We start from the raw sequence: 12,390 nt of genomic DNA, 5'->3' as shown, positions 1-12,390 counted from the left end.
ACCCCTTCCTCCGAAATTGCTGGCCTTGTGCCCAAAATTTCTAACCAATTGTATCATCAAACCGGCTATTATTTCAAGTTTTAGTTTTACTTGCTCTACATTTTTGCCCAGTGTTAATATCCGATGTAGTAAATATATACACATATATATATTCCACTGATACTTTCAGGAACGCCGTAGGAAGGAACGCCAGGAAGAAGAGAAAAGATTAACTGAGTTGAGGAAGATCGAAGAAGCACGTCGTAAGGGAGAAGAGGTAAGATCTATAGTTATGTTGTTACTGCTACCACTTGACAGAAACAAGAGAGTGTCAGAAGAAAGTCTTCACGGTATTTTATTTGCCTTCTATGTTGTAAGTTTAAATACCGCAGAGGTCAACTTTGCCTTTCATCCAATCAAATACGAGGGCAATTTGTTATTTTATGAAGATGCCATGTATAGAAAATCTTACACTATATAATGTGAGTACATATATGTGCATGTTTATATATGTGTATATATACAGCTGTAAAGGTATATATAATATACGTGTATATGTATATACGTGTACATATGTATATGTGCTTGTGTGTTCGCATAAAGTAATACAATTACTAAGCTAATCATTGCCTGGGTTTAAAAGGTTGCTTTGTAAAGAAGCGAATGTGTTTCTGACGCTGTTTGAAGCATTTCCTTTCTAATGCCCCTTGAAAACGCAAGGACATCACAGTACTTTGACACACACATACATGTACACATACACATATACACACACACACACACACACACACACACACACATCTTAGATTATGCATACCCTTACTCAGAAATAAGCTGAAAAAATACAACAAATAAGCTCGTTTACTGCAGAATGATAATTGAGTCGCATGCGGTTAATTACGTTTTATGTGTAGAAAGTAACGGTTTGTACTCAAGTGTTTTTGAATGATTAAATATCTCCTGGATTTCTGTAAACTTCTATTTTCGTTTATTCTGAAAATTCCAGGAAGAAAAGAAAAAGAAAAAGAAGGAAGAAGAGCAGACCAAGAAAGAGGAACGTGAGAAGAAGCTGAGAGAGGCTGAAGAACGTCTCAAGCCCAAGAAGCCAAACTATGTTATTGCCAAGAAGGGAGGAGAAGAAGGCGGACCTAAAGAGGTAAGATTCAGTTAAACTTTACTTTTTGAAATCCCCATTCTAATGTTTGAATACCAACAACAACAACAACAACAACAGTTTTCTCATTTGTTAGAGCAGGGGTTTTCAAACTGTGATCCGCGGACCACAGGGGGTTCGCAAGGACAAGACAGGGGGTCCGTGGACAGCAAATACATTTTTATGGGCAATTTGATTTTATATATGTTTTTTAATCGAAATCTTTTAATTGACAATAAACCTATTTGTTAAATACTGTTAAATAAATAAATGTAAAAATATATGTTATTTTAAGCAAATATTTATGTATAAATTTCATAAGCGTTTATAAGGGGGTCCCTAAGGTAAAGTCTGAAATATAAAGGGGTCCGCAAGTCAAAAAGTTTGAAAACCCCTGTGTTAGAGTTAACACATTTCTAGGAATATCGCCATGGTACTTGGCAAATTGTTTCTAGTGAATTGACTCGACTATAGCGACTTTATACAAACAGGTTATTCACTGGTGTTTTTAACAGTATTCCTTTCGTTTCTATAATTTACTATGGATATATTCTACAGTGGATTACATGAAGTGTGTGTGTGATCTCAAAACCATAGCAAAAAAAATGATATTTTAATTCAGTGTTTTGGCACATGGCTTGAAAATTACTGTATCTAGGTATTATCTCGTTCCATTTCCAAAGCTCCTAGACAATTTCGTTTATGGAATCCTGCATTATACATTGGATCACATGAAACATTTGCGGAGAGAAGTTACGATGAGCACAATTTTGTTGTGATCCTCATTACATATAAGAAAAAATCTTTTTATATAAGTATATCGACAAAATGGGGACAGGTAGGACAAGAAGAGACACGTAAGACAGAAAGAGGTTACAGAATGTGTGACGAAAGAACTTTGACACATAATCTAATGATAACAACAACAACAACAACAACAACAATAATAATAATAAATAATAATAATAAAGTGAAGAATAAATAGTGCGTGTGTTTAACCTGCAGCAGACGACCTTATATATATATATATGTGTGTGTGTGTGTGTGTGTGTGTGTGCACGTGTGTGTAGTTGCACGTGTATAAGGGATGACCACTAGGTGGACATCCAATATACTAGAAAGAGGTCATCAACGACCCAACCACAAACGAAAATAATGTTCCCCAGAAAAATGTTTTCTGAATTTTCAGATTTTTTGATATGCTAGGCCACTTGGTTTTAATTTGAATTAATATTCAATTTATCACCGTATCTATATAAATAATATATATGTAGTTAGATAGATAAAGAAAACCATTTATGAATGATAAACAATAAAATCAAACAAAATAGCTAAGATGTAAATTTCTTCCTGGGTCAGGTGATCATCAGTCGCAGGTAACTATTCTCTTAGACGTTGAATTTGGCACTGCACGTCAAAACAACGCAATCACTTGTTCTTTTTTAAAATTTGATACTTTCAAAAGCAGAGATACACGTCTCCTTCATGTAGTTTCTAACTAGAGACGAAACTGAACATAGCTATAAGGACAACAGGATATATATAAGAGGCTGCGAATCGTTTACCGCTCGAAGCTCTTTCAATTCCAGCACTGAAAACCCTCTCCAAATTTTATAAGAAAATTGTACTCCATTCATTTAGATTAAACATAATAAGCAAAAGCTATTAAAAATGATTACATACATATGAGTATGTCTTATAATACTATAATGCCATATAATAACACAATCATTTACTACTTTATCGTAAATAACGAGAGATTTTCCTCAATGAATTCAGCTTGTCGTAATGAGATGGATGTAGCCGTCGTCTTTTTGAGATACTTCTGAGTTCCGATTAATACTATGCGTTGCTAACATAGAAATATGCCTGGACTTGTCTCAGTACTACCATAAACATACTCATCTCGCCATTACATAGCGTAAATTCCATTTTTTAAACAATTTCAAAATATTCCGATTTTGTTTTTATTTGCGAGATACTTGATGTGAAATCTTGCATTAAAACAGATTTGATGCATCTTCGGAAGGTCAATATGCCAATAAGAAACGCACACATTGATTTCTATTTCATTTTTTTACATTACTAGTCAAATCTACGTCGCGAATGACATAAAATGGCTCTGACGAAACTAGCTGATTGACGAACCAAATGAATTATCAAATAATCGATTAATTAATTGGTTAAATAATAAAATAATTGATAACTTATAAAATATGAAGAGAGATAAATCCAGTGCATGTGTTTCTTATTAGCGTAATAACCGTACTAAGATACAACAAAATTATTTAAAAATCTTACTAGGTTTTCTATGCTCTGTGTAATGAACTTTCCTGCTAACCATCGTCACGTGTAATTTTAATTTAAAAAAATCCACAGCTAGTGAGCTGTGTTGGCTTCGACATATCTCCATGTGTAATTTTAGTGAGTGGAACACTTAAAATATGCACCTTATTTTGAGGGGCAATTGCCTGCTAAATTGACAAGTTTTTTTTTTATTTTTTAATTTAGCCAACAAGTAAAGAGGACATGCAAAAGTCTAAAGAACAACTTGAGGAAGAAAAGAGAGCTATTTTGGCTCAGAGAATACAACCTTTGGCTATTGATGGGTTGAATGCTGAGAAGCTGAGGGAGAAGGCCAAAGAGCTGCATGATCATCTTCGAAAGTTGGCTAGTGACAAGTTCGACTGTGAAGAGAACTACAAAAGGCAGCAGAAAGACGTAAGTAAATCTTTGTGATTTATATAATCATGATGCTTTTACTTCAGCATCTAGGTAACTGTAATTTTTTAGTATTTTCTTTTTTCTACGTGAGCAACTGAATAACCATTTAGTAATTTTATACTGATAATTAGTCACTGTAAGCGATTATTTGTCATGGAGGAATGATGTTAAGATATTATCTGCTCTCAGGTGTTCTGGTTGTATGCTAACAATCGTAGTTCTATTGTCTCTGCCACCTGATTGCCCTTAAATGCATTTGTGAATTCATCCTTTCAGTTTGCTGATTGTATACTGAGGACACAGCTCATTCAGTAACCCGCCCTTCTCTTCTATGGCTTTCGATTCTTAGCTTTCGATTTCTGTAATCCAATCTGCAAGACAGCAGCTTCTTTTCTGTGTTTGAGTATTGTTCCGTAGTCTTTGAACTTCCAATTCCTCCTACAAGGCAACAGTTACTATTTGACCATAGTCTGTTACAGGTTACCAACAAATGTAGAAAACTATGTTGAGTCAAAGTGATTTTGCAATGCAGTTGACTGAAAACTTTGCAAGTTCTACTGTTCATAACCAGAATAGACGGAGTAGTGTCAGTTAAGAGGTATCTCGATACTTCTCAACATTGCTCTTAGCAGCAGATGCAGTTTCAAGTCATACCCAGGACATATACCAATACATAGATATATATAATCTTGTTGGTGATTATTATAAAGCAAGATATAGATTCTCAATGTGGTGAGATTATGATTGGGCTTCAATCCTCGGTTGAGGCTACTTCTCTTCATTAATGCTGATAAATGAATTAAAAATTTAATCTGGTGCAAAATATTTTTCTCTAGTCAAAGCAAGACAAGAAACTGATTGATGTAGAAATAAACACGCTCCATCGATGTCTAGACTACAGATCAGTTACAGGTCTTCTTTGAAGCCAGTTCAGCAATATATCTATGGTAAAGCATGAATAATCTTTAAAAAAATAATAGAGCATTGTGTTTGGGAAAAAGAAAATCTTACAGAAGGAAACAAAAGTTCTCATGTGTGTTATTTTCTAAAAGAAATTCTCTCTGTCTTCTTCTCTGTAATATATATATATATATATATATATATATATATATATATATATATATATATATATATATATATATATATATTTAAAATTATAATACAGGGTATCAAGAGATACCACCACGCTGAAAAAATAGCAGTCAAATTCTGACTCCAAAACCACAATAAATGTCCGCAAGGCACGATTAGCGAAGACGAAGACCAAATAAACCAGTAAAAATAATAAGATAATTTCAAATCCTGGATTTCTGGCTTTGCATAAATGCTCTGCCTTCATCAGTGAAATATACTCAAGTACATAAATACAAATACATGTATATAAACAATATACTTACATATACGGACGTATACATACATATATATGCACGTATGCACACGACTAGCTTAAATAGCCCGCCTAAACAACTTCTCGTGCGATCCCGGACAGGATATCAGCGCAGTAAATACACTGACAAAACTAATTTATATAAATAAGGATAAGATCGGTATTTAAAATATTGATCTTATCAAGTGGTCAGCATGGGAATAAAAACCATCAAAGGTAATAATTATTTAAAATTATTTAAAATTATAATACAGGGTATCAAGAGATACCACCACGCTGAAAAAATAGCAGTCAAATCCTGACTCCAAAACCACAATAAATGTCCGCAAGGCACGATTAGCGAAGACGAAGACCAAATAAACCAGTAAAAATAATAAGATAATTTCAAATCCTGGATTTCTGGCTTTGCATAAATGATATATATATATATATATATATATATATACTGATATTCCGTCGGTCACGACAAGTATTCTGCTTGATCTGATCGACAGAAAACCCTGCTTAGGAAATTTACGTGCGAGTGGGTGACCACTCCACAGGCACGCACTCCAGAGATTCAGCGTGACACAGAAGGTGAGAAGGCTGGCTCTTTGAAATACATGTAAAGCTCATTTTCGCCAGCTGAGTGGACTGGAGTAACGTGAAGTAAAGTGTTTTGCTCAAGGATACAACGCCCCACCGGAAATCGGCTTCACAACTTGACGATCGTGAGCCGAATACCCTAACTACTAAGTCACGCGCCTTCATACAAGACCCCCCCCACACACACACACAGTGCAATGTAAATTGCTTTGCATATAGCTAGTTAGTTACATGTAAGTCGAGCCAACTAAAGAATTTGTTAACACTCGTATTATGTTGTATGCATCTACATATACATGCCTATGTATATAAAACTATTTTTTCTTTCTTTACTAGCTTATTGAACTCGCCGAGAGAGCTAGACAACTTAGCAAGGGGTATGTATTGATATTATATTAACATTGCTTATTTTCATAATTTATTGTATCCGTTTACTCACATATATACACACATAGACGATGCTTGTGTGAAAGTGTCTGAGCACAGTTATTTCACGGTCAAACAAAGTACAATTCCTACAATGTTAATTGCTGTACTTGTAAGTTTACATTTTGTATATGAATGCAAATTATGGAAGTCGGTTTATCAGGAGAATTCCTATATTCGGCGAGATGCTTGAGTTACTATTTTTATAAAATATTTTCTGTTGAGATTTCTTGTGTATTTATATATCTCATTGTTTTTAATGTTCTGTTTTCATTTTTTAGCAAGGGAAAGAAGACATCAGGAGACGTTCAGAGAGTTGATGACTCGTAAGTATTTCATAAGTATAAATATGTACTACTAAGTATATTTATCAATATCATCGAATCTGTTTATATATATATATATATATATATATATATATATATATATATATATATATATAAACAGATTCGATGGAGCAAGTTGAAAGAATCGAAACCGTGATCTTGCGATCGTGAATGCAACACCCTATCCACCAAGTACGCAAGCTTGTCTGCGTGCACACACACACACACACACACACACACATTGCCATGAAAATGTTTCCTGGCATTTTACACAAACTGTAAAATAAAATAAATGATACTTTAATAGGCAATATAGTTAAACAGGATAATTGATTAGTTTCATCTCCGAGGATATATGCAGTTTAGACGACAGGTTACTCCGTATCCACCTTTCTCGAATTTCACTGGATTAGTTTGTGGTTATGGGACAAACACTTTCCCAGCGCCCGTACATTGCACTATAACTACAGATCATGCAGTTACATAGAAAAAATATTTGATGTAAGACCATACTTGTATAGGACTCTAATGACGTTCTGAATTTTATCTATAAAAATATTTCAGTTTAGCACCGCAAATTAATAAAACGTCTATCAGTTAGGTATTATCATTGCTGATTACTGTGGTAAACATGGTGCCATTTATGCCATTTAGTTAATACTATGAGAACCTAGTCGACGAGAATCACAAGAATTTAGACAATGGACATATATAACGGCAAATATAAATATGTATGTATGTAGGTATGTGTGCGTGTGTGTAGATAGCTATATTGGTATATGTATTTGCATATGTGAGCTAATATATTTGTGTGTGCGTATACATACACTATATTAATTATTTCAAGGTTATAAATACCTCTTAAAGCGATGTCAGCATCCAGGATTCCCGGTTTTATCCAGTGTATTAGTGAAATACTAAAAGTTGTTAGCTTCACATTGATGGATATGGGTATATTACTATTTATGTATAAGAAAAATAGAGAAATTGGTATGCAGACATCAATTTATTTAAACGAATCCGATTTCGAACAATATCAAACTCATAGATCCTACAATCATTCCCATGCCCAATTGATTCAAATTAGAAAAAAATCATTTAAATATTCATATTGAACATAGTTAATTGAACATTTCCTCAGGGTCAGAACTTGATAGAAAAAGGAACTACATCCCAGTGTATTAATATATCATTGGTAAACTCAGCATTAAATTCAGATACGTGCGTTTATGCATTCTTGTCGGTACTGTGCAGAATAGTTTATTAGTAATAACGATAAGATTAGCTTGAAGAAATTGCTCTATAGTTATTTAATTAAAAGGTGCAGTTGGTCTTCAAATTTTTCCATAGAGATTAAATAAAATAAGAAGTGTCCATATTTGCCTTATCTGTCTAGCAGGTCAGAAATGGCATGCCGCATCTGTGTCGCTTTAAGAGAACAACAGTCTAAGGATGGCATTGCTCTAAATCGAGTTCCAGCCATCATATATAGCCTATGTCAAAGTACATCCCACTATATTCAAACGTGATAATCACACGTTTTAATGTTCTATTTAATGAAGATAATCTACTTATTGTTTTGAAATTCTAAAGCTCAGAATCTAGAGTTATAGAGCGGAGATAATCATAATATAAAAACCCAAGTATAAAAATTGCTCACCTCTTACAAACGTCTCTTATCGAGATTGCATTTGAAGTTTTGTTCGGATTCTTGCATCAACAGTATTTTGGTTTTCATAATAAAGTCAAAATGAAGTGTTTGTTGGTGCTGTATTTGATCATGATAAGTCTTGTATATATAATGTTTTAAAGAGATTGGTTTTTTGCATAATTTGTAAGAATGTTTAGATGAATGTTGTGATTCAAGTCTCTAATGCATGTCTTAAATTTTTTCTTCTGCTTTTACAGTTTTGACAATTTGGCAGATAAATATGCAGGTTGCCCTGTAAGTAAATTTACCAAACTATATATCTCGAAAAATTCTTTACATCTCTCTCTCTCTCTCTCTCTCTCTCTCTCTTGCTTCCTCTCTTATATTTTATATGCGTATGCACGTATGTATGTACATATATCATCATCATTGTTTAACGTCCAACTTTTCATGCATGCATGGGTCAGACGGAATTTGTTGAGAGGTTATCTACAGTTGGATAACTTCGCCAACCTACATGTTTCCGAGCAAAGTAAAAATTCTCATGCCCCAAAACAAACGGCATCACTTCTATGATGGTAACGATCTTTTACAAATATCACGTGATGCCATAACGAGAGTGCACGCGCGCACAAACAAATCTTTTTTAGTTAATGAGAAAAATTTATAAAGTGACTCAGAGGTCGAATGATTCGTGCATAGCACTTGTCAAATTCAACAAACTTATCGAACGTTTAACTGTCACGTACGAAACTCGGCCTTGAGTCAGTCACTTTGTAAATTATCACCATTAAAAATGATATATGTATATGAATAAATAGGCACTAAGGCTAGCGTTATAGCATAATCTTTACCAAGTCGTACCTTTCAGTATTTGTTATGGCTCTTTACGTTCTGAGTTTCCTTCTTACCGTGAAGACCTTTGTCTTAGGTCGATTCAGAGTCGGTAAAATATCGTACCCTTAAAATTGTTGCCTTATGCTAAACTTTAGAATTATTATTATTATTGTTCAGTAGTTTTATTTTTATAACGTGCTTTCACTTCACTACCGAGCGCAGCTCTGTGCGCCTTGGGTATGTGCTGTGGTTTGCTGTGGTGCTCTTATGGTTACTGTATTGAAAGTGTTTTGCGTAGGATGTGTGCAGTACCCAGTAGTGCAATTTTCTATTATTATTATTATCATTATTATTATTATTTCTTTTCTAGCCCAAAATCTTACTTCATAGCAAATATGAACGTCTCACAGACCACAGAAGTTATTGTGAACGAAAAGATTTGTACGAAAAAGTAAGTAAAGAATTAGAAGAACTGATAGACAAAGACAGGAAGATCAAAGAACACCAAAGAACTGTACGCCACAAAGTTGGAGAAGGTGGTGAAGGTGAAGGTGAAGGTGAAGAAGTTCCTCAGGAGGAAGAAGTTGAAGCTTAAATGAACTAATTAAACAACTTTCAAACAACAATATAAAAATGATTTTTAAAATGTATTAAAAACATATAGTTAGTTCAAAGGTAAGTAACTTTCAGTGAAGATATCTTAGCATTGTTACATGTGCATTTTAAATATTTCTATTGCCGTGTGTATCTCATACAAAATGTGTTCACAAGTTGCTGTGGAATTGTCTGAAATAAAATTTCTTCATCAGAAAGAGATTTCATCTCAGATAATTCGAGAATTCAACGGTGTCATGTCTTCTAACTGTGAAGATGCATTTAGTGCGATAAACAGATGCCGATTTTAATTTAATACTGCTTCAATTGTGCTAATGTTTAATTCTGTTTATCAAGAAGCAGGTGACAACGGGTGCACGGCATTGGCTAGACTCGAGAAAGGTGAAACGCGTCTGTCATTCTCCTGAGTCACTGCAGCAACGATGGTTACCTCGTGTCTATATCATATTTTTTAACACAAGTCTCTGAAGATATTTTGCCTCAGGCAGACAATTGCAAAGCATCATGCTTTCTAACGGTCTATATAGATTTTGTTTATACGCAGATAGCGACTTTGATTTAATGCTGTTTCAGTTGTGCATTCAGAGCTTTATACATATTTACTTGTTGACTCTACTTTGTTGTACGTGGGTAACCAGCAGCGCCGATAGCTTGGCATGGTGGACTACTAATCGAAGCAAATCGGTATTTATATACCATAGTCACTTGTGTTTTGTTCACGAGGAAAATACCATGGGATGATTGTATAAGGTCCTATGAATTAACGAAAAAATACTAAGTTCAAGTCATCTTAATGAAAATAAATTTGGACCAAAACATGAAAACAATCTAGTACTTAGTTCTCAAACGGCTCCATAATATTCATTATCAAATTTGCTGTACTTCCGGTTTGAATTACTTGCAAAAACAGTTCATTCCACCTTAAACTCACAATGTGTAGTAATAAACCACCAGGTGAATTTCTAACTTAAGTAGGAAGGATTTTCTCAGAATTATTTGTTAGATCTCAGACCTATCACTCAGAAACATCGGTCTGTTCCATTCAATTTGATATTCCGAGCTGAAGTCTAAATTGATTTATTTATAATATTAATCTATAATAGGAAATAATTATTCGTAAAATGGAAATAAATTTAGAAAAGATTTTAAAAATCAAAAGATATGCTCAGTTCATTTGAATTCGATCAATTTCCTTGTAATTTCTGGTTATTAGATACAACTACAATGACAAGTGGTTTGTCTATAATTCTTCAACGAAAATGCATAATATTCGTAACAAAATCAGCTTAAATTCCGTTGGCCTAATTAATAGTGAATCCTTTTCTCCTTGTATTTGAAAAGACTATTTTTGGTATTAAAGTTGGTAAATATTTTATTTTTCGCTTTATTCCAGAAATCTTTAACGTTTGAGTGTGACCTGCTTTTTCTTATCAAGATCAGTATTCTTACCAATTCGAAACAACTGATGTCCAACTTAATATCTGGTTGGACAGTAAGCTACAGATCTTGACCTCAGAACAAACTGACCAACTCTCTGATCTCTATCTTCCTTGCCCCCTTTAAAAACCTTAATTCTGCTGACAAGCGACTTCTAGGACACTCTGAAGAAATAGAGAGAAGCAAAGCAGAGAAAAATAATTGACTACCATCTGAAAATCTGACGGGTATTGGTTCAAAAATTAAGATCAACTATAATAAAAACTTCCATTTGATTGCTTTAGCAGTATAAAAATGGATTCAATATTACATGAAAATAATGAAAAAATTAATCGTGTAATTGAATAGAATCACGCATATATAGATATGTTTGTCAGGTGACCTAGACTTCTTTTTCTCTGTTTTCAACATCTAGTCGCTATTTTCAGCAGCTATTTTGATGCCGTTCAAGAAACTTTATACATCGCATTTGTTGAAATATGTCGCTCAACGTATTATTTTTCACCATGTTTGTTGTCGTCAATTATAACAGATCAGTTTCTATTGTATGGCATAATAAAATATTAAGTGGAATTTAATATTCATAATAAAACGAAAGAACACAATTACTTAAGAGTTCCTTAATTTTCTTTTACTCTCACTGATGGAAGCTGACCATTTCGGTTCACAAAACAGAACCCATGTTTATATCGATAACAACAATAATAGACAACAAATCATTAAAGAACACTGAAATATATAAGAAGCATTTAGAAAAGAAAACCTATTTATTGTGTGTATGTTAAATGCTGTTCTCATTTCTTGTTAAATATTGTTGTTTATCAAGCTGTCACTGAGAGGGAAAGAGAAGGAACGTCTCTATATATGTATTACCTTCAAACTAAATAAAGAGTGTGACCTATTCCCCACTTCAAAACTCTTGTCTTAATTTGTAATTTGATTTTCTTTTCCTTTCAAATTTTGGTTTTTGTGAAGAAAGAAAATATATATATATATATATATATGTGTGTGTGTGTGTGTGTTAAATAAAATGAGACTATTTCGAGATGGTCATTTTTTTTTTTTTGCAAAATAAACTCACGCACTATATATTTGTCTTTCACCTCATTTATTACTGCTCTTATTCTAACTTATGTCCGTTGTCCGGAAATCTTTCGTCACACATCCGTGACCTCTTCAGCTACAATGTTCGTCTTCGTGTGTGCTCTTATCCCAACTTATTTCATTCTGCTCATACACGTCATGTGTATGTGATTACGTGTGTGTCTGC

The 12,390-nt window shown here is 33.6% G+C and overlaps 1 protein-coding gene across 50 annotated transcripts in view; it reads left to right on the top strand.

Moving 5' to 3' along the window:
- The window catches only part of LOC106869507 (uncharacterized), a 91,473-nt gene extending 79,437 nt beyond the window's left edge, over nucleotides 1–12,036 (top strand). For all 50 annotated transcript variants that reach the window (XM_052969690.2, XM_052969683.2, XM_089355322.1 and 47 more), the window contains 8 exons: nucleotides 170–256; nucleotides 986–1,135; nucleotides 3,644–3,853; nucleotides 6,165–6,205; nucleotides 6,536–6,580; nucleotides 8,489–8,525; nucleotides 9,439–9,743; nucleotides 11,077–12,036. In XM_052969690.2, coding sequence (XP_052825650.1) covers nucleotides 170–256; nucleotides 986–1,135; nucleotides 3,644–3,853; nucleotides 6,165–6,205; nucleotides 6,536–6,580; nucleotides 8,489–8,525; nucleotides 9,439–9,663 — 795 coding nt within the window. In that variant the 3' untranslated portion in view covers nucleotides 9,664–9,743; nucleotides 11,077–12,036. The remainder of the gene's footprint in view (nucleotides 1–169; nucleotides 257–985; nucleotides 1,136–3,643; nucleotides 3,854–6,164; nucleotides 6,206–6,535; nucleotides 6,581–8,488; nucleotides 8,526–9,438; nucleotides 9,744–11,076) is intronic.
- The last annotated feature ends 354 nt before the right edge of the window (nucleotides 12,037–12,390 follow it).

The sequence above is a fragment of the Octopus bimaculoides genome, chromosome 7 (assembly GCF_046866305.1).
Source record: "Octopus bimaculoides isolate indiv1 chromosome 7, ASM4686630v1, whole genome shotgun sequence".
Classification (NCBI taxonomy): Eukaryota; Metazoa; Mollusca; class Cephalopoda; order Octopoda; family Octopodidae; genus Octopus; species Octopus bimaculoides.
The sequence above is the reverse complement of the archived record's forward strand: the minus strand, read 5'-3'. Positions and strand labels throughout refer to the sequence as shown.